General features: G+C 41.1%; 1 protein-coding gene across 1 annotated transcript in view; it reads left to right on the top strand.

The window, feature by feature from the left end:
• The window catches only part of LOC134297742 (uncharacterized), a 44,851-nt gene extending 22,163 nt beyond the window's left edge, over nt 1-22,688 (top strand). Inside the window, exon 3 of the mRNA XM_062976192.1 lies at nt 11,078-22,688. Coding sequence (XP_062832262.1) covers nt 13,003-14,262 — 1,260 coding nt within the window. The 5' untranslated portion in view covers nt 11,078-13,002 and the 3' untranslated portion in view covers nt 14,263-22,688. The remainder of the gene's footprint in view (nt 1-11,077) is intronic.
• The last annotated feature ends 2,280 nt before the right edge of the window (nt 22,689-24,968 follow it).

Here is a 24,968-nt window from a genome sequence, read left to right as displayed (position 1 = left end):
GGAAGGGAAAGTCAGCCCAAATGGGGATGTAACTATTATATGAGAAAAACAAAAATACTGTTTTTGGCACCCAAAAATGAAAGTGCAACTGTTATACAGTGGTGACTATTATGTGGTGAAATACGATACATCCCTGCCTACTTCTAACCATTTGTAGCCTATATTCCCAAGTTCTTAGTGATTTTTGCATTTTCAGCTTTTAGATATTTTATAGCTTTTTATAAAAAGTAAGGTTTACTTTTTTAAAAAGCCAACCTGAACTTGTCAGGTTCCAGTGCAATTTCAAATGGCATCATATTTGGTGATGAAGTCTAAGTCTGGACAGGCAAATTTAAGCTTGTTATAGTATTGTTATGGAACAAGTTTCTTCTTATCTGAAGGCACTAGAACTTTAAACAACTGTTGGGGGGAGGGGTGGAATAAATAATCTTCTTCTTCGTTGTCCCCTAACTTGGAATGTGAGACCAAATGGTAATGACAATTAGTCAGATTTCTTTATTGAAAAAAGCTATTTTTTATTACAAGCACGGCTTGAAATCAAGCAGAGGGATGCATCTGAATATGGATACTTGCCCTGAATTCCATTTTAGGCAAGGCAGAAAAGACAGATCTTACTTGCAACATTATTATTATTATTATTATTATTATTATTATTATTATTATTACTGTTGTTATTTATTTATACCCCACTTTTTCTCTCCACAAGGAGACTCAAAGTGGCTTACATTAAAACATTTCAATACAATTTAAAATCCACAAATACGCAAACCTTGAAACAGAATTAAATGTCATTGATATTGAAAAAATCATTTAAATCCATAAAGACATATTCGAAACTAAAAACCATATCTTCCCTACCATTCAATAGGTAACAATAGTAATGACGGCAGTGATTTGAGGTGCTTTGTTTGGGATCAATGACTTGGATCAACTATAGATGTCCAATTGACCTCAGATATTTCTTGTGTGCAATGAAGCCAGTTTTGATTTATAGTGACCCTATGAATGATGCCATGCCCCATGAAAACCCTCACTGTTTACCCCTAGTTAAGCCCTTTTTAGTTAGAGTGATTAATATTTTGTGTGCAGTTTCTGGGAGGTCAGTCTAGACAGCCTCTTTGTATTTGAAGCCTCTGTCACCCTGCCCCTTTAAGAATCCCTTCAGGGGCAGAGCCTCAGGCAAGACACTTCTGGTTCTTGGAAGAATCGGCCTTTTCGTGACTTGAATGTGAAGAGAGAGGAAGGCCAGGTCTACAAATAGCATGTATTCATGGGAGCTGTATTCAAGTCCAGTATCGAGACCATCTTAGAGACAATTGAAGAATATAAAATAAAGAGACAATAAGAAGAAATAAAGATCCAAGAGCCTCAGTCTCTCAAAGACTTTATCTCTCCTCATAAAGACTTTGTAGTGAAACTCAGGAGGAGAGAAAGTTAACATTCTTGTCAGTTAATAAATCTTGTTTGACTCAACTCTATAGTCTCTGATCTGTTCCCTGCACAGCCAGTTCACCTTCCAAGTAGTGAAGATAGCGTGGGGAAGAACAAATTGTGTGTGTGTGTGTGTGTGTGTCAGGAGCAGCCGGAGTTGCTTCTGAAGTGAGAGAATTGGCCATCTGCAAGGACGTTGCCCAGGGGACGCTCAGATGTTTCGATGTTTTACCATCCTTGAGGGAGGCTTCTCTCATGTCCCCGCATGGAGATGGAGGTGATAGAGGGAGCTCATCTGCGCTCTCCCCGGGTGGGATTCGAACCTGGCAGCCTTCAGGTCAGCAACCCAACCTTCCAAGTCACAAGGCTTTTATTCCCTAGGCCACCGGAGGCTCCGAAGAACAAATGAAAAATCTGTTACTAACATTCGTTTGAACGTTAAGAAGAACAAATGAGGAACGTTCAAATGAATCTGTTAGTTACAGCCCATCTTCAATTTGGTAAACCCAGGCATGAGTCTTTCTTTATTGAGTCAATAAGCTTGCACTCCCACTTTTTCTCTTACTGTTTACCTTTTCCAGTCTTGTCATATTTTTCAGTGAGTCGTATCTTATAATGTTGTCACTAAAATATGATAACCACACTTTAGACATGTTGACTTCTAGTAATTATTTCTCTTGTTTTGCTTTAAAACCAATTTATTTACCATTTTTGGTCATCTATTAGTCATTTACTACTATCTGTTTGGGTAGAACTGCCTCTTTGTGAAATATTTCCCACAATTTTCCCACACACTTTCATGAACACTGGATTTGAGCCCATGTTCTTTGCCAAGTGACTTTAAAAAAAAGAAAGATGAGCAATTTAACCTGCCACAGTTCCAACTGATATGGAAATAATAAACAGTGATGGGAACCATCATGATCATATTTATTTATAGATATATTTGTCCTGCCAAGTAACATGAGAAAAGGAAATGGCTATTACATTGGTGACACTGTCCAAAAGTTGCTGGCGTGGTGGGCAATAATAATAAGCTGTAATCTAATTTTTACAGGCTCCTTTTTATTACATAACAGAATTATTCAGCATCAGCTATAATTATATATGATACTTCAGCACTCTTCAGATTATCATCATGTTAAAAATGGAAATGAACCATCTTTTCCAAACAGTTTTCTCCTCACACATTCACATTAACTAAGAGAATACTAGGTTACTGAAGGCATGATCCATGGATTGAATGACTTTAAAATGACACAATATTTATTTATTTATTTCTTCCAGCATTTGATTCAAGACAATTGAACACCTACCCTGCCTGCACACTTGAAATGTGAACAACTTATTAGGATTATAATTCAGCATATAGAGGAAAGGAGTCTGAGGTGCAAAGAAGTACCTTTTTCCTTTGTACTTCCTCTCTTCAGCAGTGGTAGCTTTAGTAAATACAAAGGATTCTCAACAGGAGTGGCAATCAAACTGAAGGGCTAACTAGGATAGCACTTTTGACACAGCTTCTCCTAATCTGTATCTATTCAGATGTTTCTTCATCCTACAACTGATATAATCCCCAGGCATTGGTCCTGTGGGTTACAAATGACAAAACACCTGGAACACATCACATCAGGTTACATTGTTCACAATCAGAAACTAGTTATATTCATACATCAGTGCTGGTTGGTATCCCTCAATGAGGTTCAGCATCTTACCTTGCTACTTTAAAGTTAAGACTAAGGCCTGGAGTTGATTTGAAACCCTACTGACATTGGCGTTATTGGCTGCCAACGGACAGCATAAAAAATTCTCCTTGGAAACAGGAGAGAGATAAGAGTAAGGATTCTGAGCACATGCTTGCATATGAATTCATGTTTGTCTGCCTGCATGTGCACATGTATATGCAGGCAAACACATATGCTGAACCTAAATTAGTAATGTCTACCCTTCCTAGTGGCAGTTATCTGCTATATACCATGTGACTCTCCTAGAAATATTTTAACTACTGAGACTATGGATTAAACTTTGCATCTTTGTTTCCCAGAGGCCTTTCTCAAAAGGGTCACAGACACCAAAGTTCAAAATCCAGAGAGTTCAAATCTCAGAGAAGAGCAAGGATTTAGAATAATAGAATCATAGAATAACAGAGTTGGAAGAAACCACATGAACCATCTAATCCAACCCCTGCCATGCAGAAAACACACATTCAAAGCATCCCTGACAGATGGCCATCCAGCCTCTGTTTAAAAGCTTCCAAGGAAGGAGCTTCCACCAAACTCTGAGGCAGAGAGGTCCACTGTTGAACAGCTTGTATGGTCAGGAAGTTCTTCCTAATGCTCAGGTGAATCTTCTTTCCTGTAATTTGAACCCATTGCTCCTAGTCCTAGTTTCAAGGGCAGCAGAAAACAAGTCTGCTCCCTCTTCCTTATGACACCCTTTCACATATTTATACATGGCTATCATGTCTCCTCTCAATCTTCTCTTCTGCAGGCTAAACATGTCCAGTTCTTTAAGATGCTCCTCATAGTCTCCAGACCTTTGATCATTTTAGTCGCCCACCTCTAGACATCTTCCAGCTTGTCAATATCTGTTTTGAATGGTGGTACCCAGAACTAGACACAGTATTCCAGGTGAGGCCTAACCAAAGCCGAATACAAAGGCAACATGACTTCCCTCGATTCTGGACACTATATTCCTTTTGAAGGGGTCACTTACCTGCCATGCTGGTGCCCACTATGTAAATTCAATATCCACTTAATTTCAGAAATATGAGAACAAAGGAATGGTTGAGGAACGTTCTCATGGGAATTGCTTTCAATATGTGCTTCCATTTAGCCACCTGTGTGTCCATGGCTCCATTTGTTTACAGCCCTCATCAGCTGTTTTGGGATTTTAAAAATGTGCACATACACTGGAGCAGTCCACACCGGCATATTGCAATGATGTTCCATGCTTTTCTTGACTGCAGAGATATGCAGTGATGCGAATATTTGCATTTTTCCGCCAATCTCAGATTTTAAGCGCATCTTTTTAATCCGTGTTTTTCAGCTGATGATGCGATTCAGGGCACCTTTTCAAAGAGCATCATCTAGCCATATCCCCCCCCCCCCCCAATATCCCAGTTTCTCTTGGATTTTAGGGCCTGTGTTGAAAAAACATTAGGATTGCTAGTTCAGGATCAACCAAGGCTGTGAAGATTTCAGGAGAAATCCTTAGGACAGCCTTGGTGATGCCATTAAACACGGGGGCGGTTCAACCGGTAGGCAAATTACGCGGTTACTGAAGGTGCCATCCTCTAGGGGGCAAAGTTGAGGCTAATCCAGGTGCCCTAATGAACAGCTTCTTTTTTCTTTTTTTCTTTTTTCCCCTCCCCACTGGGGGGGGCACACCCTCTGGGCATGCCTCACCTTCCACCTCCCACATGCGCGCTGGTGAAAAGGTGCTGTTGCGCTTATTCCTTCCCCTCTCCTCCTCCCCACGTGCGTGGGCACCCACAGGTAAGCGTGTGCTCACTCGCTTGTGGCTGGGAAGGAAGATGGGAGGGGGAAGCCTGCTCGCGCATTCGCGGCTGGAGGGAAAAAGAAGGCCAAGGGGCAGAAAGAAAGAAAGAGCTCAGCTTCTTCCTCCTGATCCAGCTCCCTGCCCCTCTTTAAGCAAGGGAGTTGGAAGGGAAGCCCACTCTTGCAGCGGTTTTGCATGCGCACGGACGAGCAAGCAAGCCAGCAAACTCCAGACCTCGTTGTTGGAGGAGAGGGAAGGGAGGGGCACACGGGGCATGCATGTGCACAGATTCTCTTCCTCTCTGTCACCGCTGCTGCAGCCCAACCTCTTCAGGGCACCCTCAGTGGTTGTGAGGTTTGTTGGAAACTAGTCAAGGGAGATTTTTATACTTGTGAAAGGTCCACGGTGGGAGAAAGAAAGAAATCTTGTCTGTTGGAGGCAGGTGTTAATGTTTCAGTTGCCCACCTTGATTAGCATTGAATAGCCTTTCAGCTTCAAAGCTTGGCTGCTTCCTGCCTGGGGGAATCCTTTGTTGAGATGAATTATTATTATTATTATTATTATTATTATTATTATTATTATTATTATTAGGTCTTGCTCCCAGGAAGGTTCCTACACCGTGGCTCCCTACCTATCTACCTTGCCACATATTCTCCACATTGTGTGTATGTCTATGTATATAAGATACACACACACACACACACACACATATGCAGGGACATATATATATATCACACACACACACACACACATATTATATTCATCCCTATCTTCTACCTTTTCTTTTTCAGTGATTGGTTGGGGTGGGGGGCTGCTTGCTTACACTTGAAAATTACCTAGGGCCAGCCATGATTAAACATTATATCTTTTAAGTACTAACCACAGTAGTTTACAGAAATTTTAACTGAAATTGTTCCCAACACTTAAACCACTGAGCCATATTTTCTCTGCATGTTACAGTCTGGTAAAGGTTGTGGCAGTATGCTACATGCAGGCAGACTCACTTCTGTTAAAAAATATGGGTGGTGCCAGAAGTTCTTTGGCTGGTAGGCCAAGCATAGTAAGTGGCTGAATGTTTCAGCAGGTAAATAGCTATTAGCAGGGGTTCTAAAGAACAAAGTTGGGCCACGTTTGCAAAAGGAAGCAGCTGGAAGTAGATAAAGAGGGAATGAAAAGCACAATGAGCACATGCTGTTCAGGCTCAAAGCCAATTTCCTTACATTTTCCCTCTTTATTGGCACTGATTATTTATATAAAATGGCAAACACCAAAATCCTCTGATGAAATGTCTGCTATGAAGCCTAAGTACTAATTAACATATGATGTGATTCACATATCTGTTCTAAGCCAAGTATTTTGCACTAAAAAGCATGACAAAACAAGGACGTCCTAGAAAGGCAATGCTCAGAAAAGTTAATTTTTGGATTGTGTTTTACAGAATCCTTGAAACAGCATAGTTGGCTGGGATATTCTGGTAGACCTAAAGAAAAGAACTTTTCCGAGCTTTGGGTTAACCAGGTAATTCCTGGTGGGTCTCATCTCTCTCTACTTCATTCCACTGAACATGTCAAGTGTTTAGTAGAGTAGATTACCATATAGCTCAAGCATACTGTTTTGAAATTAAATGGATAATTTTCCTACCTCCATCACACACTAGCAAACTATCCATTTTATTCAGGAGTTCTCAGTTGATTTGCCACCACATTGTAGAGAGTTGTTTCCATCCACTGTCCCGCCCCATTTTCTTTGAGAAAAGAAACACCTCCTCTCCTAGACTATGATTTTTGTTCCTGGGTTATGAATGTCATTTCCTAATTGGTCCTACCATAAACACATGGGAAAGTTTTTTAAACTGCAAAAACGTTGTCTATAGCACATTTTAATGATTGAATATCTCGTAGAGTCTCCACCAATTTAACATAGTTTGCGGGTACAAAAATGATGTTTCTGTAGCACAACAACTACTTTCAAAGTAAGGACTACACAATTAAACAGGAAAACAGCACTTGCAAACTAGAAACATGTTTTCTTTAAGAAAGAAGAGAAGGAGGAAGTAACACATGGCACACACAACACAGGGAAGGGAGGAAGGCCCCCAAAAGTGCACCAGACACAAAGGAACATAACATACTGCCAATCTTCCCTCCTCCATGAGCAAAAGGTAATGGTGGAGCTTTTTCTCAAAGGGGCATTTCAGCTCCTCCCACAAATTGCATACCCGTATCATTTTAAAGCTGGGAACGAGAAATAGCATCACATGACAGAATTGGCCATTTTGCCCATCTCTAGCTGGATAATTTGCAAAAAAAAGTCACTTGCCAACTTAGAAAGTGTCTGAAAAGATAATCATCTGCAACACCTTTTAAATGCCAAGACATCTCCACTAATCTGAGGCCTATATCATTGACAAACACAATAGGTTGCTATTTCTTAAGTGGGTGACTCAGTAGTATTTAAAGAATGTGATGAAGTTATCTGTCTCAGCTCTGTGAGGAAGACAAAGACATATATTAATCAACTAATCAATCTTCTCATTTTTTCTGCTGCAGAATTTCATGGCATAGAATCAGGGCATACTGACATTTCTTATGTCACTTTACTTCCTGCTTCCTTTCATATTCAGGCTGGTGTTGCAAAATCTTTGAACATTATTTCTCAGAATGACCATAGTGACCTGCTGAAGAATGACAAGGGTATAAAAAGAGCAATGCTGGATTGGAGTAAAGGCCTATCTAATACAACATGATATTCACTTAGTATTGTCTAACAGCCAACTGAAAGCTTCTGGGAAGATATGTATGCAACTTCATCTCATGCTCTTTGCAATTGGTATTAAGCTATTGGAGCTGATACTTACTCATTCTATAACCATTTAGGGCTCTTACCTCTATGATTTTTTCTAATTGTTTTTAAATGCATCCAGTTTAGGAACCATCACTACAATTGGAATCTTTTCCCCCTAACAACCGCAGGATGGATTTTATGTGTGTTTGTTTGTCGTAAAAGTAATGCTATCTTCTCTTTATTTGTCTAAAGTGTTGTTCTGCTCAAAGCCAATTGGCTGTTGGTGTGGTGAAAGAAAAACTTACTGAGTTGGGAGAGGACCTGAATGAAGCTTTGAGTTTCTTTTGTAGAGAGAGAAAGTGGAGTATAAACATAATAATAAATAATAATTCAGTTATCTCCAAACCCTAGTTCCTACCAGGCAGACAGACAGACAGACAGACAGACAGACTGGCAATGCTTGGCAGGTCCTGCTCCATCAAAGTCCAGGAAAATCTCATGAGCTTTGGAAGGCCCCATCTACGCTATAATGCAGATTGAACTAGATTAGGTGATCAATCCAGTTCAATGTAGTTCAATCTGTATTATATGAGTCTGTACTGACTTTATAATGCAGTTTAAATTGGCAGTGTATATGGGGCCAAAAAGGCAAACAGCCTTGGAAACTGTAACTTAGGACCCATATTCATTTCTCTCACAGCCATGATTCACAAATTGGTGTGCTCACTGTTATCGACTCGAGCCATGGTAATATCCCCTCCCTGAAGAATTACACTTGGTGGTTGATTTATAGTATTACTGTTGTATTAACTCTTGTTTTATTGTCTCACTGTGTTTTATTTTTATTTTTATTGTATATTGTTCAATGTATTTATGCTGTTGTTTTTGTAAATTGTGCTAGTCGGGCCTTGCCCCATGTGAGCCGCCCCGAGTCCCCATAGGGAGATGGTGGCGGGGTATAAATAAAGTTTTATTATTATTATTATAATTTTTATTGTGACATTTGACGGGGGGGGGGGGAACAATAACATACAATCTTCAAGATTCAACAATAAAAAAGTATCTTTTCTCCTTTCTCACCACCTCCCCATTCCCACCCGTGAACCACCACCCATGACTTTCGACACCAGACCATATGGAACTAGTATCAAAGAAAAATCTATACTTATCATTAAACTAATAAATCCCCGGTTTGGCTATTTCAAAATCTATTTTGTCTTCTTTTTGAATACCCAAAGGCCAGTCTCCATTTTCTAGCGAATTCTTCTTTGTTTCCTCCACTTATGACATTGGAGATCTTGGCCATTTGGATATACTCTACTACATTTCTTCTTCAGTCCTTAATAAGGTGTTTTTTCCCCCTTCCAAAATTTTGGTATAATGATTCTCGCTGCCACATAACTGTATTGGCCAATTTTTACATCACCTTTGCCAATTCTCTACGGAAAGAAACGCATTTCTGGGTTTTTCTTAATCTCCTTAGTAATCAGTTTGTTGGTTTCTTTAGTCACCTTTTTCCAAAACTTTTTTTGCCACCATACAGATCCACCAAACATGCATTTCTTCATTTTGCGTCTCCAGCATTCCCCCCTTAGGAATTTATCAATTTTAGCCATTAATTCAGGAGTTATATAATTTCTGTTGAATATTTTATACATGTTTTCTGACAGAACCCACTATTGAAAATTTAAATCCTTTTTCCATAAGTATTCCCAATTATCTAAATCTATATTACTGATTTTTAAATGTACGTATTCATTTATTTGAACATTTCAATGAACTCCTGATTTTATCTTTTTTTCTTAAAAATCTCTCTCTCCTTTCTGGTAGATTTTTGATTTTTTCCTTTGCATACATTCAGTTCAGATTACAAGGTTAAGAATGCAATAACCCTGAGAAAGTGGGAAAACAGTGCATAAACACATCTGCAAAAGTTGAACCTGCAAATGTTGAAGGCATACTGAACTTCCTTTTGTTATGGCTTTGCGCTGAACCTATTATGTATGTATTTATTTGTTTATTTATATACAGTATTTATATTCCACCCTTCTCACCCTGAAGGGGACTCAGGGCGGATCACAATGTACACATGCATGGCAAACATTCAGTGCCATATGAACATAGGGACAGAGACAGAGAGACACAGAGGCAATTTAATCTTCTCCAGCTTCCTGAGGGTATGCTCAATTCCGGCCACAGAGGGAGCAGCTGCTTCATCATCCACTGTGATGCTGATTTCCTCATTTCAAACGGTGATGGATTATTTTTATGGTGTCGTAAATTAGTTAAATTAGCCTCCCCACATAAGTGGTACCTAAATTTCCTACTTGATAGAGGCAATTATCTTTTGGGTTGCTTAGGTCAACAACGAGCAGGGCTATTTTTTATTTTAATTGTTGGGTGCTCACTCCGACACGGGCTGGCCTCGAACTCATGACCTCTTGGTCATAGTGATTTATTGCAGCTGGCTACTTACCAGCCTGCGCCACAGCCCAGCCCCTAAACATGATCACCACCTCTATGACTGCAAAAACAACACACCTTATTTCTTAATCCAGCTTCTTCAAGAATGTTATGCGCAATAGACTGTTTTTCACAATTTCATGCCTGATACTTATTCTACAAAGGGGTGTGTGTCATACACACACAGGATAGCATTCCAGTACTCAGTCTTGTTTTCCAGTTTCAGTTTTGGTCTGAGTTGCTGCTATAATCCTCTGTGTTCACTCTTTCTGTTCCCACCTTTCAAGGAGAACCACAGTCACCTTTACAACTGCAGTGGGAAAGAGCTCCATCAGTCCAGACAAGGTTGTCAAGGGAAACGCACACACATATAATTTAGAATTAATGAACGGTCTGGGAAGCATAGCATTCAAATCTTGATGTGTGGGGTTAGTGGGGAAAGATATTTCTGAGCAGAAAGGAAAATCACATTAAGGCAGGAGGGATTTTCAGTAGTGGGATTTTTTTCTATGCAATGGATTTAAAAGTGGAACATAACCATTGCAAGCAGCTATACGGTGATTTTGCTGAATTTTGTACGTCCAAACCCCTGCAACTAGAAAAGTACATCTTCTATTAAGTTACGATAGTGTTGTTATTCAGATATACTTTTGCTACTGGAACTGGCTCTTAAGTATGAAGGGACCAGAGAGTAGGTAGATTCAGACTTAAACAAGATATTACCTGTAGAACTGGAGGGCTCGGCTTGTGTGCTCAGTTACTGGCAATGATGACAAAAAGCCCCTTGCCGACTTCCTCCTACCTTGTTCCTGTACTACTGAGATCAAAGAATTACATGCTATGAATATGGCTCAGCTGGGAGGAAAACATTCATTAATTGTTTGTTTGCCCCATAACCCAGGTGGATCCATCTTATCAGCACAGCATATGAAGAACCAGAAGGAGATTATTCCCTCAACACTCAACTAATTTTCCAGGAAATGCAGAACTACTTTTTTTTTAAGGTACAGATATGAGATTGCAGCTGGATTTGAAAAGACGAAAGATGAAAACTCCTGTTTTGAACATCTTTCTGAATAATCTCCTAGGCAAATGACACATCTAATCAATTTTGCTGTAAAAATGGGCAGCAATGATACTGGTGATTAAAAACCTAGAATAATGTAGATTTCATATGAACTGAAAAAGAGAAGATTTGACTCACTCCAACTGGATACAATTACATTTTGAATAACCTTAAAATTCTTCCCACTCACTTTTTTGGGCTCTCACTTTCTGATTATACAGTACTTTTGCAACTTTCTATACTTTTTAAAGTTAGGTAAGGTAACCCCTACCCAATTGAGGATTGTGTAGGGTTTTCAACTCTTCCCAGCCCATCATTTATTCATTCGCCTTGTTTTGCATTGCTTGTGTTGCCAAATTAATGACTTTGAGACATGATCACCATGTCTAATTTACCACTGCAATATGAAGCTCTATTTGTATGCATGGATCTTGTAGTAGTAAGTTAAAAGTCATTCATTTGCACAAATTAGTGAGAGAAGTTGGTATCCTAGGGTCCAAAGCATCCCACTTTGGATCAGTTCCAGACTATGCCATGTTGTTTACATGGCCCTGCTCCTAAACCAAATCAACAGGGGAAAGAAGAAGAAGAAGAAGAAGAAGAAGAAGAAGAAGAGTAGTAGTAGTAGTAGTAGTAGTAGTAGTAGTAGTAGTATTGGAGACATGAAAACATCTCTAGCCTGAATCCTGCACAGTTGGTTTTCTGGGATCATAGAATGACTGTTCCGTCCCCCAGAGGTTTGGTTTGCATTTTTTATAGTTGTAGGAATAGCATCTGTTTGCATTTGCTCCAGGGTTGCTGCAAATTCTGCATAGTACTTACGTATGCTGCGGATTTCTCCGCCTGAGTTAAGCCTGCACGGCCATAGAGACTTTGATTTTGTTGGTCTGTTGCAGTGAAGCTTGCTGCCAGGCCGAAAGACAGTTGAGAGAGTGGGACTCCATTCCTTCAGCCTCTGTAGTATCCTGCTCTTCAGCTCGCGTGTGTGCGCGTAGCCCCGCGGCTGCTTCTGCAATTGCACGGCTGTGCAAAACCCAGCAATCTACCCTGAGCTCCTTCGGCGGCAGGCATCGAGCCCCGGAGCTCCAGCAGCAGTCTTTGGGCTCACACAGAAGTGGTGAGTCCAGAAGCACCAGGCCGGGACCCGGATAAGCCTGGCAACTGCAAAAGAAAGCTCTGGCTGAGTCTTCACAGTGGCTAGGATCTCGGCCGGGACAGTCACCCGGCAGTGGTGACCTGCCTCATCGTCCTGCGGTGGTGACCTGTCTCATCGACCTGCGGTGGTGACCTGCCTCATTGTCCTGCGGTGTTGGCCTGCCTCATCGTCCTGCGGTGGTGACCTCCCTTCACAGCGGGGAGGAGGCATCCCTTCTCTTCTCCTTTCCAAAGCCAGCCTCAGTGCTCCTTCGGCGGCAGGCCTCGAGCCGCGGAGCACGAGGTGCTTGAAAATTTGGTGAAGTCGCCATTTTAGCAGTTTATGTCACTTGGGCAAGGGAGGCATCAAGTGGCAAGTTGCTGTCAGTTGGCGTTTTGCAGCTTACTCGCCAAAGTTTGGCACCAAAGGTCACAGTCTTTGCAAAGTATAGTTACTTGGTGATATATATCGCTATGGTTAAGTGCTGTGCATTGTATTATATATTGCATTTGCTTTTATTGTAAATTTACTTGCTGATATATTTCATTTGCTTTTATTGTAAATTTACTTGCAGGTATATTGCATTTGCTTTTGTTGTAAATTTACTTTCTATTAAGAGTACATAATGTCTATGCAGTTTCAAGACGATGAAGGTGAGATACCTCCTTCTGAGGCTGAAAGTAGGAATGAAAGGCCACAAAGGATAAAGCACCCTTCAGCCAAGATGCTAGCCCATCTAATAGACGAAAAGGAGCTCCTCCATGTGAGGTTAGGTTCGGCATGGGAGCGCATTGTAACATTAATGGGCAGAATAGAGTGCTTGGGTATTACAAGGGTGCCATCCATATTACAGTCAGACCTCGAGGAGACCTTCGGTCTTTGGAGGGATTTGGTGACTAAGATAGTCCAGGTCCTCGAGCGCATTAACGCCAAGGATTCAGAGTTAGAAATAGTGAGTGTCTTAGCCGATACTAATGAGAAAGAAAATAGAGTGAGGGCAATTCTAGATGCCTTGGAATTTAGTTCTCCACCTATTAATCTAAGGTCTGAGCCAAAAAGAAATCAGTCTTCCTTATGTAGCCATGAGACCAACCTTCTAAAATCGCCTGCTGCGGCGCTTAGTCTTAAGTCCAACCGCTCTAGCCAGGTATCTAAGTTAAGGGAGCGTGCTTCGTCTAAACACAGCCACTCTAACAAGTCTTCCGCTGCTGGGAGTGCCATCTCTTCCCTAGCTGCCCTGCACATTAAGGAGGCTGCGCGTCTTGAGCTACAGAGCAAGGTTGCGGAGGCGGAAGCTGATGCAAAGACAGCTGACTACAACCTCCACTTTCAAATAGAACAGGCCCTAAGTGGGCAACTCACAGAAGAAAATGTAAGTCAGTTGCCAAAGCAGGACCCTTCTTCCAAGGTGCTTGTGCATCTTAATAGCTTAAACAGCCAGCTTTCTGACGAGGACACCGACAAGCCGGCCGCACCAGAGATGCAGGTGGAGGTTTCAGCAGTCGCCTGTACAGAGCTGTGTTCTGACTCGCACCAGTACAGAGTTTGTCATCCTATCTGCCTAGCGGATGTATATCCAGCCAAGAGCCCTTGGCTTAGAAAGAGACTCTATGTGGCCCTGGATTCACAGAGCGACGCCTCCCTGGCTACTCCAGAGTTCTTCCGCATGTTTGACTTTAAAACCAAGATGGTCGACTACACCATGACTACATGTGCAGGAAAAAAGAAGTTGCAGGGTCGCATAGCATCTGGCTTTGTTGTCTCCTCTTGCGACCAGAAGAGACAGTTCAAGCTGCCAGACCTGATTGAGTGTTCCTCCATCCCTTGGAACAAAAAGCAAATTGCAACTAAAGAAGTTGTGGAGACTCATCCACATTTGCGATGATTGAAGAATGCTATACCAGCCTTTCAGCCAGATGTGGACATTGCCCTTTTGCTTGGCTCGGACTGCCCAAGCGTGTTCTGTGTGAACGACCAAGTAAAAGGACCCCCAGGTGCACCTATCGCACAACAACTGCCATTAGGCTGGACAGTCATAGGCCCGGTGTGCATAAAGAAGATGCACCCACCATCGTCGTTGGACTCCAATCAAGCACAGGTGCTTAAAGGTGGACGTCCTACACTTGTGCGCAGTTGCCTAAGTCACGTCTCAGTCTAGCCAAGGAATAACTCCAGAGTATTCCTCCATCTTCAAAGTCTCTGAGAGAGATGAAGCCACAGCGCTCTCGAAAGATGAGCAAAGGTTCTTGGACATTATGAACGCTCAAGTCTCACGAAGTGCAGAGGGAAATTGGGTAGCCCCTGTGCCCTTTAAATCAGATAAGCCCACTTCGCCAAACAATAGACATGTGGCAGGGAAAAGACTCTGGTCCCTAAAGAAAAGGATCCATCATCAGGGTAGAACTCTAACTGAGGCAGCCCTTAGAAATGAAAGTCTGTGGGTAGTTAATGCTGAAAGGTTGGTCAACAGTTGTATTTTCAAATGTGTTAAATGCAGGCACCTTAGGCGAAACTGTCAAAATTGGTTAATAGCAGAACTACCTCAGGATAGGACTTTGACAGACCCACCCTTTTCCCATGTGGGAATCAATGTGTTTGGTCCTTGGGAAATTGTTACCAGAAAAACCAGGGGTGGTGTTGTCAATAATAAAAGATGGGCGGTTTTGTTTACTTGTTTGTCAATATGAGCTGTCCATATAGAGGTTGTAGAGGGAATGGACACTTCATCATTCCTAAATGCCTTGAAAAGGTTCATAGCCCTCAGAGGGCCAATTAAGTCAATCCGGTCAGACTGTGGCACCAATTTTATAGGTGCTATCAAAGAACTTAGCTGTGTGGCTAAGTTTGAGGGGGACACCAAAGTTTGAGACTTCACTAACTGTGAGCAAATTCTTTGGACATTTAATGTTCCCCATGCTTCCCACATGGGTGGAGTTTGGGAGAGGATGATTAGCATTAGTCGCAAGATTCTTAATGCCATGCTTCTGAACCATAAGTTTTTGACTCATGATGTTTTGATGACACTTATGGCGGAAGTTACCGCAATTATCAACAACCGGCCGCTGGTTCCCCTTACCAGTGACCCTGAGAACTTACAACCACTGTCTCCTGCACTTATTTTGACACAAAAAGTGCCAGGATGGAAGGACATTATGCACCCAGTTCCAGACGGATCTCACCATGCCCTGTGGAAACAGGTGCAGACCTTAGCCAACCACTTCTGGAAGAGGTGGAAGGCCAAGTATCTAAGCCAGCTTCAAACCAGAAGAATCTGGCAAAATCCAAAGGACAATGTCAAGGTGGGCGACCTTGTGTTGCTAAAGGACAAAGACTTGCCCCGCCATGCCTGGCCTATGGGCATTATACTAAAGACCTTTCCTTGCCCTGACAGTAAGGTTAGGAGAGTTCAGCTAAAGACTCATAATAAGGACAAAATGTCTGTCCTAGACAGACCAATCAGCGATCTCGTATTGCTTGTTGAAAGTGTGTAAGTTTTATACTGTTTTATTGTTGTGTATACAAAGGTGTTTGTATGTTTTTGAGTGGTAAATTTCCATATCCTGGAAAATTTAAGCGGGGAGTGTTCCGTCCCCCAGAGGTTTGGTTTGCATTTTTTTTATAGTTGTAGGAATAGCATCTGTTTGCATTTGCTCCAGGTTTGCTGCAGATTCTGCAGCATCTGATAGTTTAGCCTGTTTGCAAGTCTTTGCTGCCTGCAGCCTGCAAATGTATCATTTTGTTCTGGAGACCGCCCCTTTTCCAGGGGATAGAAGGCTCCATTTTGAGAAGCCTATTCTGCCTTCTAGACTGAAGGAGAAACATCATAGATGTGCTTGTGTGGCCAAGCCAGGCCAACTCTGAAAAGGCCATCATAAGTACAAACAAATGACCTGCCTTTAAAACCAGTGCCAAGCATAGATAGGGGAAAGACCTGTTCTTTCTAATAGCTTTGGCACTGGGGCAGAGAACATCTTCGGATTTCTTTGCCACTGGAGGAAGCCCTACCAACTTTGCCTCAAAAACTAGCTTTGGGCTTAGATAGTTATAGATCTTTTAATAGCATCTCAGAGCTAGGGTGAAGAGGATCTTAGGACCTCTTTGCCTTTGGTGGAAGTGAATCCAGCAACCAAAAAGGGAAAAGCAAGCAAGGAACATCTGCAAGGTTTTATAAGTGGACTGTTTTTATTTGCAACTTTAATTACATGTGCCAAGTCTTCCAAGGACTTTGTGTAAATAAAATTTTGTTGGATTGTTCTACTTGAAGTGCCTTTGGTTACTGGGATTTCCAGAGCTTCTAAGTAAGGCCCCCGCAGTTCATCTGGGCAAAGGAAGAAGCACATCCTAAAGTGTTAAAAAGGTGCCTGGATGTGACGGCATAATGACTGGAAGGAAAGACTGTTAAAATCTGCCTATTTCTTAAATGCCTTGCTTCCTTCTTAGCTGCTGCACCCACAGCCTTGGTCTTACTATCATCAACATTTCTGCAGATAATATAGTAGAACATCAGCAGCATTCACTGAGTTTGTATTTCACTGCACTTTCCCAAATCCTGCCAGCATTTTTGGTTGCTTTGTATTCTGTTATAAAACTGTTGTGTTCCATCCTCCCCTCTCTGAGTCAGGTGGTGCTGTTTCTAATGTCAGCAAAAGTGGCAAGTGACATCTAGGAGCTCTCTGGAGCTCTGTGGCTACTGCTTCAGCAAGAAAGATGACAAAGGTAAGGGGGACTGTCCAGTCAGGCTGGAACTGGTTTGGCCCAACTGGACAGTATGGAGTCTGCTTCCCTTGTGGACATCTGGTATTCAGAGGCCTGCTGTACCTACAGAAGCCCCTGGGTGGGAGAACCACTTCTGGTACAATCCTCAGAGGGCCTCCTTCCAGAGTTCCCACCCTTGTCCTCCCTGCTAAGGTAGCCAACAATGTAGTTGTCCACCACTACAGCTAGATTTGATTTGCCTTTATTTGGTATTTCCTTGTTTTCAGGGATTATCTTGTACCACCCTAGGCTATTGGAAGAGACATGGAAGAATCATGAAAAACCAACTGCAATATTCACAAAAAGACCCAAAAAGTCTTCGTAGGATGTCTCCAAGTTTACTTTAACGTCTCTTGACCTGCAATGCTCACAGAAAGTGAATTGAATTGATGGTTGGCGGAAAGCCAGGTAGAGTATAAATTGTCACCATTCCCTACAATAACCACACATTTTATATCCTGGATCATGACAGCTGGGGATGTGTATGCCAATTTGTCTATCTTTTGAAACAAATGAAAACTACTAAAAAGCAACACCAGTGGCATACGGTAGCTGTTCTGAAATAATTTGGAACTAGATGGGTCTGTTATTCTGTTCACAGCTTGTATCTAATCTCATCCTTTAGTTTCACTTTGATTTGTGGATAACATATTTCCTGGCAATCTACTATACTATGATAAATCCAAAAGAGCACGCGCACACACACACACGCATTTTCCCCATTGACTCTTTGAAGCTGCATTCAAATTCTAGTTCAAACTGAACTAACAAAATGCAAATACAGTAAAAAGTAAAGATAAAGGTTTCCCCTTGACATTAAGTCTAGTCCAGTCCAAACGGTGGGGGGTGGTGCTCATCTCCATTTCTAAGCCAAAGAGACAGCATTGTCCGTAGATGCCTCCAAGATCATGTGACCTGCATGACTGCATGGAGCACCATTACCTTCCCACCAGAGCGGTACTTATTGATCTACTCACATTTGCATGTTTTTGAACTGCTAGGTTGGCAGAAGTTAGGGCCAACAGTGGGATCTCACCCCACTCACCGGATTTAAACCACCTACCTTTCAGTTAGCAAGTTCAGTAGCTCAGTGGTTTAACCTGCTGCACCACAGGACTTCACATGGATATGCAAAATGGCAGATAATAGCAAACCCTATTAAAATGAAGGAGATCTGGCCTAAGAATACCATGGAATCATACTAGAGGACAAAGAAAATATCTAGAGGTGACTTTTTTGTCAGAAATAGAGAAATTGAACTGCAGATACTGTTCCTACAAGATATGGGAGGTTGTATTCTATAGTATCTTCTCTGGTCTTAGGATCTCATCATACTTACTGAAATCAGCGTCCTAGGATGCTTCCAAGGCATCTTCAGGACGGAGCCCCACGCTGGCCATCACACAATGTCATGTGACTTCCAGCGGAGGCTCCACCCCCAACTGGGGTAGAAGCATCATTGGACGCTTCCTCCAGAACATAGGAGACTTTAGGGATGGATAAAGTGCAGTCTTTTTGTTGGTCTTGAACTCCAACTCCCAATATAGCCAATAGTGATAAATGCTGAAAGTGACAAGTCAATATCTGGAGGTCTGCACTTTGTCTGTTCCTCCTGAAGATTATACACAGAGAGTCAGGGGACAGCCCCTCCCCCCCACACACACACACACAAATGAGTTTAGTGGCTGTACAGAAGAGTGACATCTTGTGACATCTGGCTAGAACTTCAAATGAACAGGGCAATTCTAAATTATGTATAGGGTTCTTGACAGATATCCATCTTCTTATGAAGCAGCATCAGTTCCCAACAAGGTATTCTCTAGCTTCTCTGGCTTAAAAAAATCACACACCATTTGTGCAGGGAATCAGCCTTCATTTAAGTCCCTTTATGGCTTCTATTAATAGGGTACTCAATTCTCTTACTCCCCTTGTCTTCCGTTTATGCCATGGCTTTTGTTTCCTTTTAACATCGACCCTAGAGAACAGGGAACAGACAAACTGCATTATCCCAGTAATTAGCCATCTCAACAGCATAGCAGCATCACAGCGGCAGTAATGCTGTGTAACAATTTGCATAAATTAGTTTTTGTGTCCCAGGAAAACAATTTCTGTAGCATTTAGAAGGAGAATAAGTGGTGAGGAGGGCCTGGCTCACAGCAATTGTTTATTGTAATCAGACTAAAGAGAAGAATGGAAGGAGCATTAAGACAATGGCACTGTTGTGTCATTTGCAAAGCTGTCGTGTTTTGTTCCAGTGGAATGGCAATTGAAATTGCTAACTTGATGCTGTGATGAATTAAGTCTGAAAATATAAAATCTGTCAGTCCTGTATTTATTGTACAGAGTTGCCCCAGCTTTTCTCATCCTATTTGTGTTAAAAGCTGTTTACCCATTTCTTCATGAAAATTTGGTTTTTTTGCATACATTTTTCTATATCCTGAGGTCCTGTTGACTATAACACGTTTGTTTATATTACGTGAATTTTTTATTGTGGTATTTTATGTGAATCTTTTTGTACCAAATCACATCTTATGTAATGGAAATATACAACTTTCCAAGGCAAGATGTGTTTTGCCTAATGATAAGGATGGCCCTGGATTCTCAAGTCAAACTACGATATGATTTAGTCTCATTTTATGAAAGAGCTATTCATTGTTCTTGCAAGCCTTGTACAAGAACAATGCATTTGTATACAAAGCCAATGTTTCCCGATAGACCAAAATAAACAAGGTAAACTTAGTTACACATTCCCCAAACATAGGCACAGTGAGATCCACATTTTAAAATGTCCTTGGAGAGAAATGCAGCCAAAAAAGCAAAAGGAAAATGAGTAATATTAAAAGCTAGATGTAGCAGAAAGCTTTTGATTACAGTTTTCCTCTTTTTAAAAAACATTAGAGTTTTCTAAAATCCCTTTTAAATCATCTCCCGTTCTGTCATAAAGGACTTGTAGGACATACCAGATAGAAAATTGGTCAAGGATTTAGTTTTATAACTAGTCTTCTTGAACTCAGAAAAGTTTATTTTTTCCTGAAAGACTGATAAATGGTTCTAGCTGTAGATTATGGAAGCTGTAGTATTCATCAGTAATTGAACTCTACTCTGAACAACAACAGAACAATGACAAGAAGCTCCCCACTAAGCCAGAATCCTGTGTCACCCCTGGAAACCCCAAAACTACACCCAGGGCTATTTTCTGACAATATTATTCAATGACATTGTCCATATGGCTGAAAGCAAAGGAGATTCCACCTGAACATAGGAAGAACTTCCTAACTGTGAGAGCTGTTCAGCAGTGGAACTCCCTGCCCCGGACTGCGGTGGAGGCTCCTTCTTTGAAGGCTTTTAAGGAGAGGCTGGATGGCCATCTGTTGGGGGTCTATGAATTCGATTTTCCTGCTTCTTGGCAGGGGGTTGGACTGGACAGCCCACAGGGTCTCTTCCAACTTTATGATTCTATGAAAGACATATTGAACATTAACAGACAGCAGGTGAACATAAGGAGATTATGTAAATACGTATAACGAGTGTATTCATCCAGGATGTATAAAATATGACCCTCCAGATGTTGGACAACAACTGCCATAATCTTCACTATTGGAAATGCTGGCTGAAGATAATTAATGTTGTATTCTCGTAAAATCTGGAGGTTCACATATTTTTTTATCCAGCTGTAATAGTAATATATTCTGCAAATTTTAACATTCTGATGCATCGAAATATATGTTGGTAGGAAGGAAGAATGGAAATGGCACCTGGAAAGAGAGGGAAAATCTAAACATTTTCAAAATCTCCATAATATCTATTTGGATGAAAATCTACTGACAATCTAATGGGACTAACCTCAAAGTAAACGAAGAATTTAGCTTTGGTTTATTTTAAGGTCTTAAGGTAGCTGGATATTTTAAACTAAAAGTGAATACTAAAACAGATTACTGTTGTTTCAAATGGACAAATAGATTACATATTACAAGTATCTGGTGGTATAACATTTCTTTGAGTCCAAAGGACCAGAATCACTATTGGGATTGACTCCCTGGACTGCGAAAGCTTAAGGTCCAGATCTTTCCAGGTGTTTAATTAATCTGGAACAAACTGGGATCAACAGCAAAATGTTGCACCATCTTTGGCAGCCCACCATCTGCCAAAATCTCTAGAAAAATGTAATATTGAAATGAACAATAGTTGAAAATATAAAAAATACAAACATGTTTGTTGATATAACAATGAAAAAATAATATGGACAGAAGCTCATTTTTGTATGCTGAAACCAATGCTAACTCAAGTTTCTTATCAATTACTGTATTTTCCATGTAGTGTCAAGTACTGTTCTAATCTGAAGAATAAAAATAGCACAGAATGATTTGCAACTGTTCTTGCCACATCATCAAACTATTTACATTGCTTCAAGCAACACTGTTTGCAATGTCACAGTAAGGTGCCAGGTTGGTTGGAGATAAAGCAAATTAAATGGCTACCCTGGAAATATTTATCCTAAGCTCCCCTTGCAACAAGGAGGAGGAGCATATGGGACCTTCCTGATGTTGGAAAGCAGCCTCTGCCATCCTTCCCCATTGGCTTTGCTGGATCATTTTAAGATTATCTGAAGCAGCCATGGACAAACTTCAGCCCTCCAGATGTTTTGGATTTCAACTTCCAGAAATCCCAGCCAGCCTACTGGCTGTTAGAAATCGAGGGAGTGCAAAACACCAGGAGGGCTGAAGTTTGCCCATGCCTGATCTAAGGGGCCACATGACTATCAACCGTACCATATGACTTCTAGTCTAGGTAAAGAGGTGTTCTGTTTCCGCTTTCTAATGCAACCACCTGGTTATTCCTAACAATCTTTGACTTCTGAAGACATTTTTTTAAGGATTTGTTTCAATCCAATTTCAAATACATTGTGTTGCAAACCATATAGAATATTGTGATGGCGCAAGTGGCGCCATCTATATGTAGAACTGTAAGTTGCAAGATTTGAATTGTTGTATCATGCCTGATTTTGCCTTTATCCTGTAAATGTAGTTGGATTGATTGGTTATTTATAGCTGTCAATCAATGTTGTTTGCACCAGTTATATTGCTTCCTCAGCTCAATTGTTTGGCTCCACCTCTTCCTGGAGTAGGACAGTGTTTCCTTTTTTCATTCCACCATCAAGCTTTCTACCAGATGGACGTGCGAGAGAGACTTGGCTCTAAAAGCCCTTGATTCAGTTCCCTCTCGGCACCAATTCTGAGGTTCTTACCCTTGAGACTTATGCTTCATGTTCAGGACCAACCTGGACGACGTTGAGGAGTCTCAAACACCTTCAAATCAGTTCTTTAGCACCAAAGGAAGACTGTGTCTTCAAACATAGGCCATTTGGACTGAGGCTGATGATTGCTCCGGCATTCACAGCCATTGAGAAAGAGGGACCTGGAAAAGCTTCTCAGCTACAGAGCTCCTTGGACTTAAGACAACCAAAGACTGTAATGTATTTTCCTTTACCCCTTTGAAACTTCCAGCTTATTGCCTTAAAGGGATAACCTTTTGTGAACAATAAAACCAGTTTTTGAGTTATCTACAGTGTTTTGGTCCTTGGGAGTTCCAGTTTCCCTAAAGGAGGGCAAGAAGCAATCCCCTGGGGAAAGATGTCACGTCCATGCCTCTTTCACTAAGAGTTTAGCCCCAGGTGCAATGGCACAAATATATATCTTCTTAGAACAGATGCATTAATTGTTGTTGTTGTTGTTACACAGCCCAACAAAAGAAATATTGATGTTTTGGTTTTTAGGCCTGTTTTTGAGTTATTTGTGATGTTGATTCAGAAAAGTGCATTGGATAAACTTTTTCACCTCTAGTTTCTTAAATATAATTATGATTATCTATGGGTGAGCAAATGGGAACTGGTAGATGCCGATGGCATATATTTTGTATCTTAAAAACTAGAACTGATAGGGGAAAACTGGTGCTATTTTGTAATTAGCAGATCAAATATACCTAGAAACAGGCCTAATATTGAGGCAGCAAAATTTGTTTTGGCCAGTGTTGTTGCTATTAGTTACATTATATGAGTCAAACAGGGTTTGCAAGTACAAATATGAGGTTTTCTAAAATGACATGGGAGAAAATTCAAAACTTTCCAACATAATTAAAAGATCTACATGCTCAATCATTCACTGGTCAATGTTAATCTTAGAGAATTAAAAAAGTGTCTCTCATAACTGGCTCAGTAATGCTAAGTAGTAAGTTGTGTGAGTTCTACATCCCTCGTTTCATTTGCAAAGTTTGCCTGGAATGATGATCAGCCTTTTAGAAAAATTGTGTCCACCACACTGCCCCCAACTGGTCAATACAAGGCTTGGTTACTGGTGGTGACCGTGGGTAGCTCCAAACTATTCCCATATGGAGGGGACTTTCCTATGATATACAGTACATACATTTGTGCTGTCGTGTCTGGGCATGGCCCCATGTAAGCTGCCCCGAGTCCCTCCGGGGAGATGGGGCGGGATATAAGAATAAAATTATTATTATATTATTACAGTAATTTAAAATGGCAAATCATCCCACACAGGCTGACAGCACACAGCTGGCCTGTTTGTCTGGTTTCCAGTCACCTGGAAGATATTATGGAGTATCATTAGTGATCATTATATGTAGGTGGGCTGCTTGATCTCTGTTTGGAAATCAAAAAGGAAAGAATCACAAAGAATAATGGTTACTTCTGGCTGGGAGATCTGTAGGCGTGAAATGCTACAGAAATTGGCCATGTACTTCTGGGGATGGGCCTTAACCCAGAAAGAGCATGTGAAGTAGCATCTGGCAAATCCAGTTGATTGTTTTAGGGAGAAGTGCTGGCAAAAGTCCTGAAGAGCTACTGATGATTGACTTAGCAGATGGTGCAAGTGATTGGATCAAGACTCCTTTTAACATAGGTAAGAGATTCATGCGCCAAGGCTGGCAAAATGAAGTTCACCATACATGGTTCAGGGATTAGGAATTCTGACTATTTTGCTCATGTATGAATTTGTATTTTACAGACATTAACTCACAGAAAATGTATATTAATAAATAATATGAATTAAAAAAACTTTTTTATATTCCGCCCTGTCTCCCCGAGGGGAGATTTGATTCAACTCATATTAACATATCTGCCTTACTCAAATTTTGTCCTGAGTATTGCTCCTCTCCTTTTTATATCTATTTTTTCTTTTCCCCTTATCTTTATATTTATATTTTACAAATCCTGTAAAATGTATAAACATTAGAGAGCAACTCATCTGGAAAACTGTTGCTTGTTTCACTTATTGTATTTTTATTGCTAGGAGTGGGGAGATTTGCTGACTCTTTTGCCAAAGTAACATGATAGTATGCATCTTGACTTGGGTGGGTTGCTGGTAAAGCCATTTGTTGCTCCATCTCTGGCAGCAATATGTGTTGTGACAGCTGTGAAGCAGATGGGGTGGTACTTAAATGGTCAAATAATTAAATACAGTAGAAGACAGATAATTTCACCTGTGCTTGGTTTTAATCTGAGAAAGGCTGCATTATGGGAACAGTTTTTGTGGACCTTACGGCAGCCTATGACATGGTGCAACATAGAAAAATGCTGCATAAAGTCTACCATATCACACGGGACTTTGACTTTACAAAAACTGTCCAGACCCTCCAGGAAAACCGCAGCTTCTATGTGGAATTTTAGGGCAGGAAAAGTAGATGGAGAAGGCAAAGGAATGGCCCCAAGGCAGCATTCTTGCACCGAACTTGTTTAACATCATCATGAACGATCAGCCACTACCACCACTCACAAAGAGCTTTATATATGCTGATGACCTTGGCCTAACAACACAAGCAAAG

This window comes from Anolis carolinensis, chromosome 1 (assembly GCF_035594765.1).
Source record: "Anolis carolinensis isolate JA03-04 chromosome 1, rAnoCar3.1.pri, whole genome shotgun sequence".
Taxonomy (NCBI): Eukaryota; Metazoa; Chordata; class Lepidosauria; order Squamata; family Dactyloidae; genus Anolis; species Anolis carolinensis.
The sequence above is the reverse complement of the archived record's forward strand: the minus strand, read 5'-3'. Positions and strand labels throughout refer to the sequence as shown.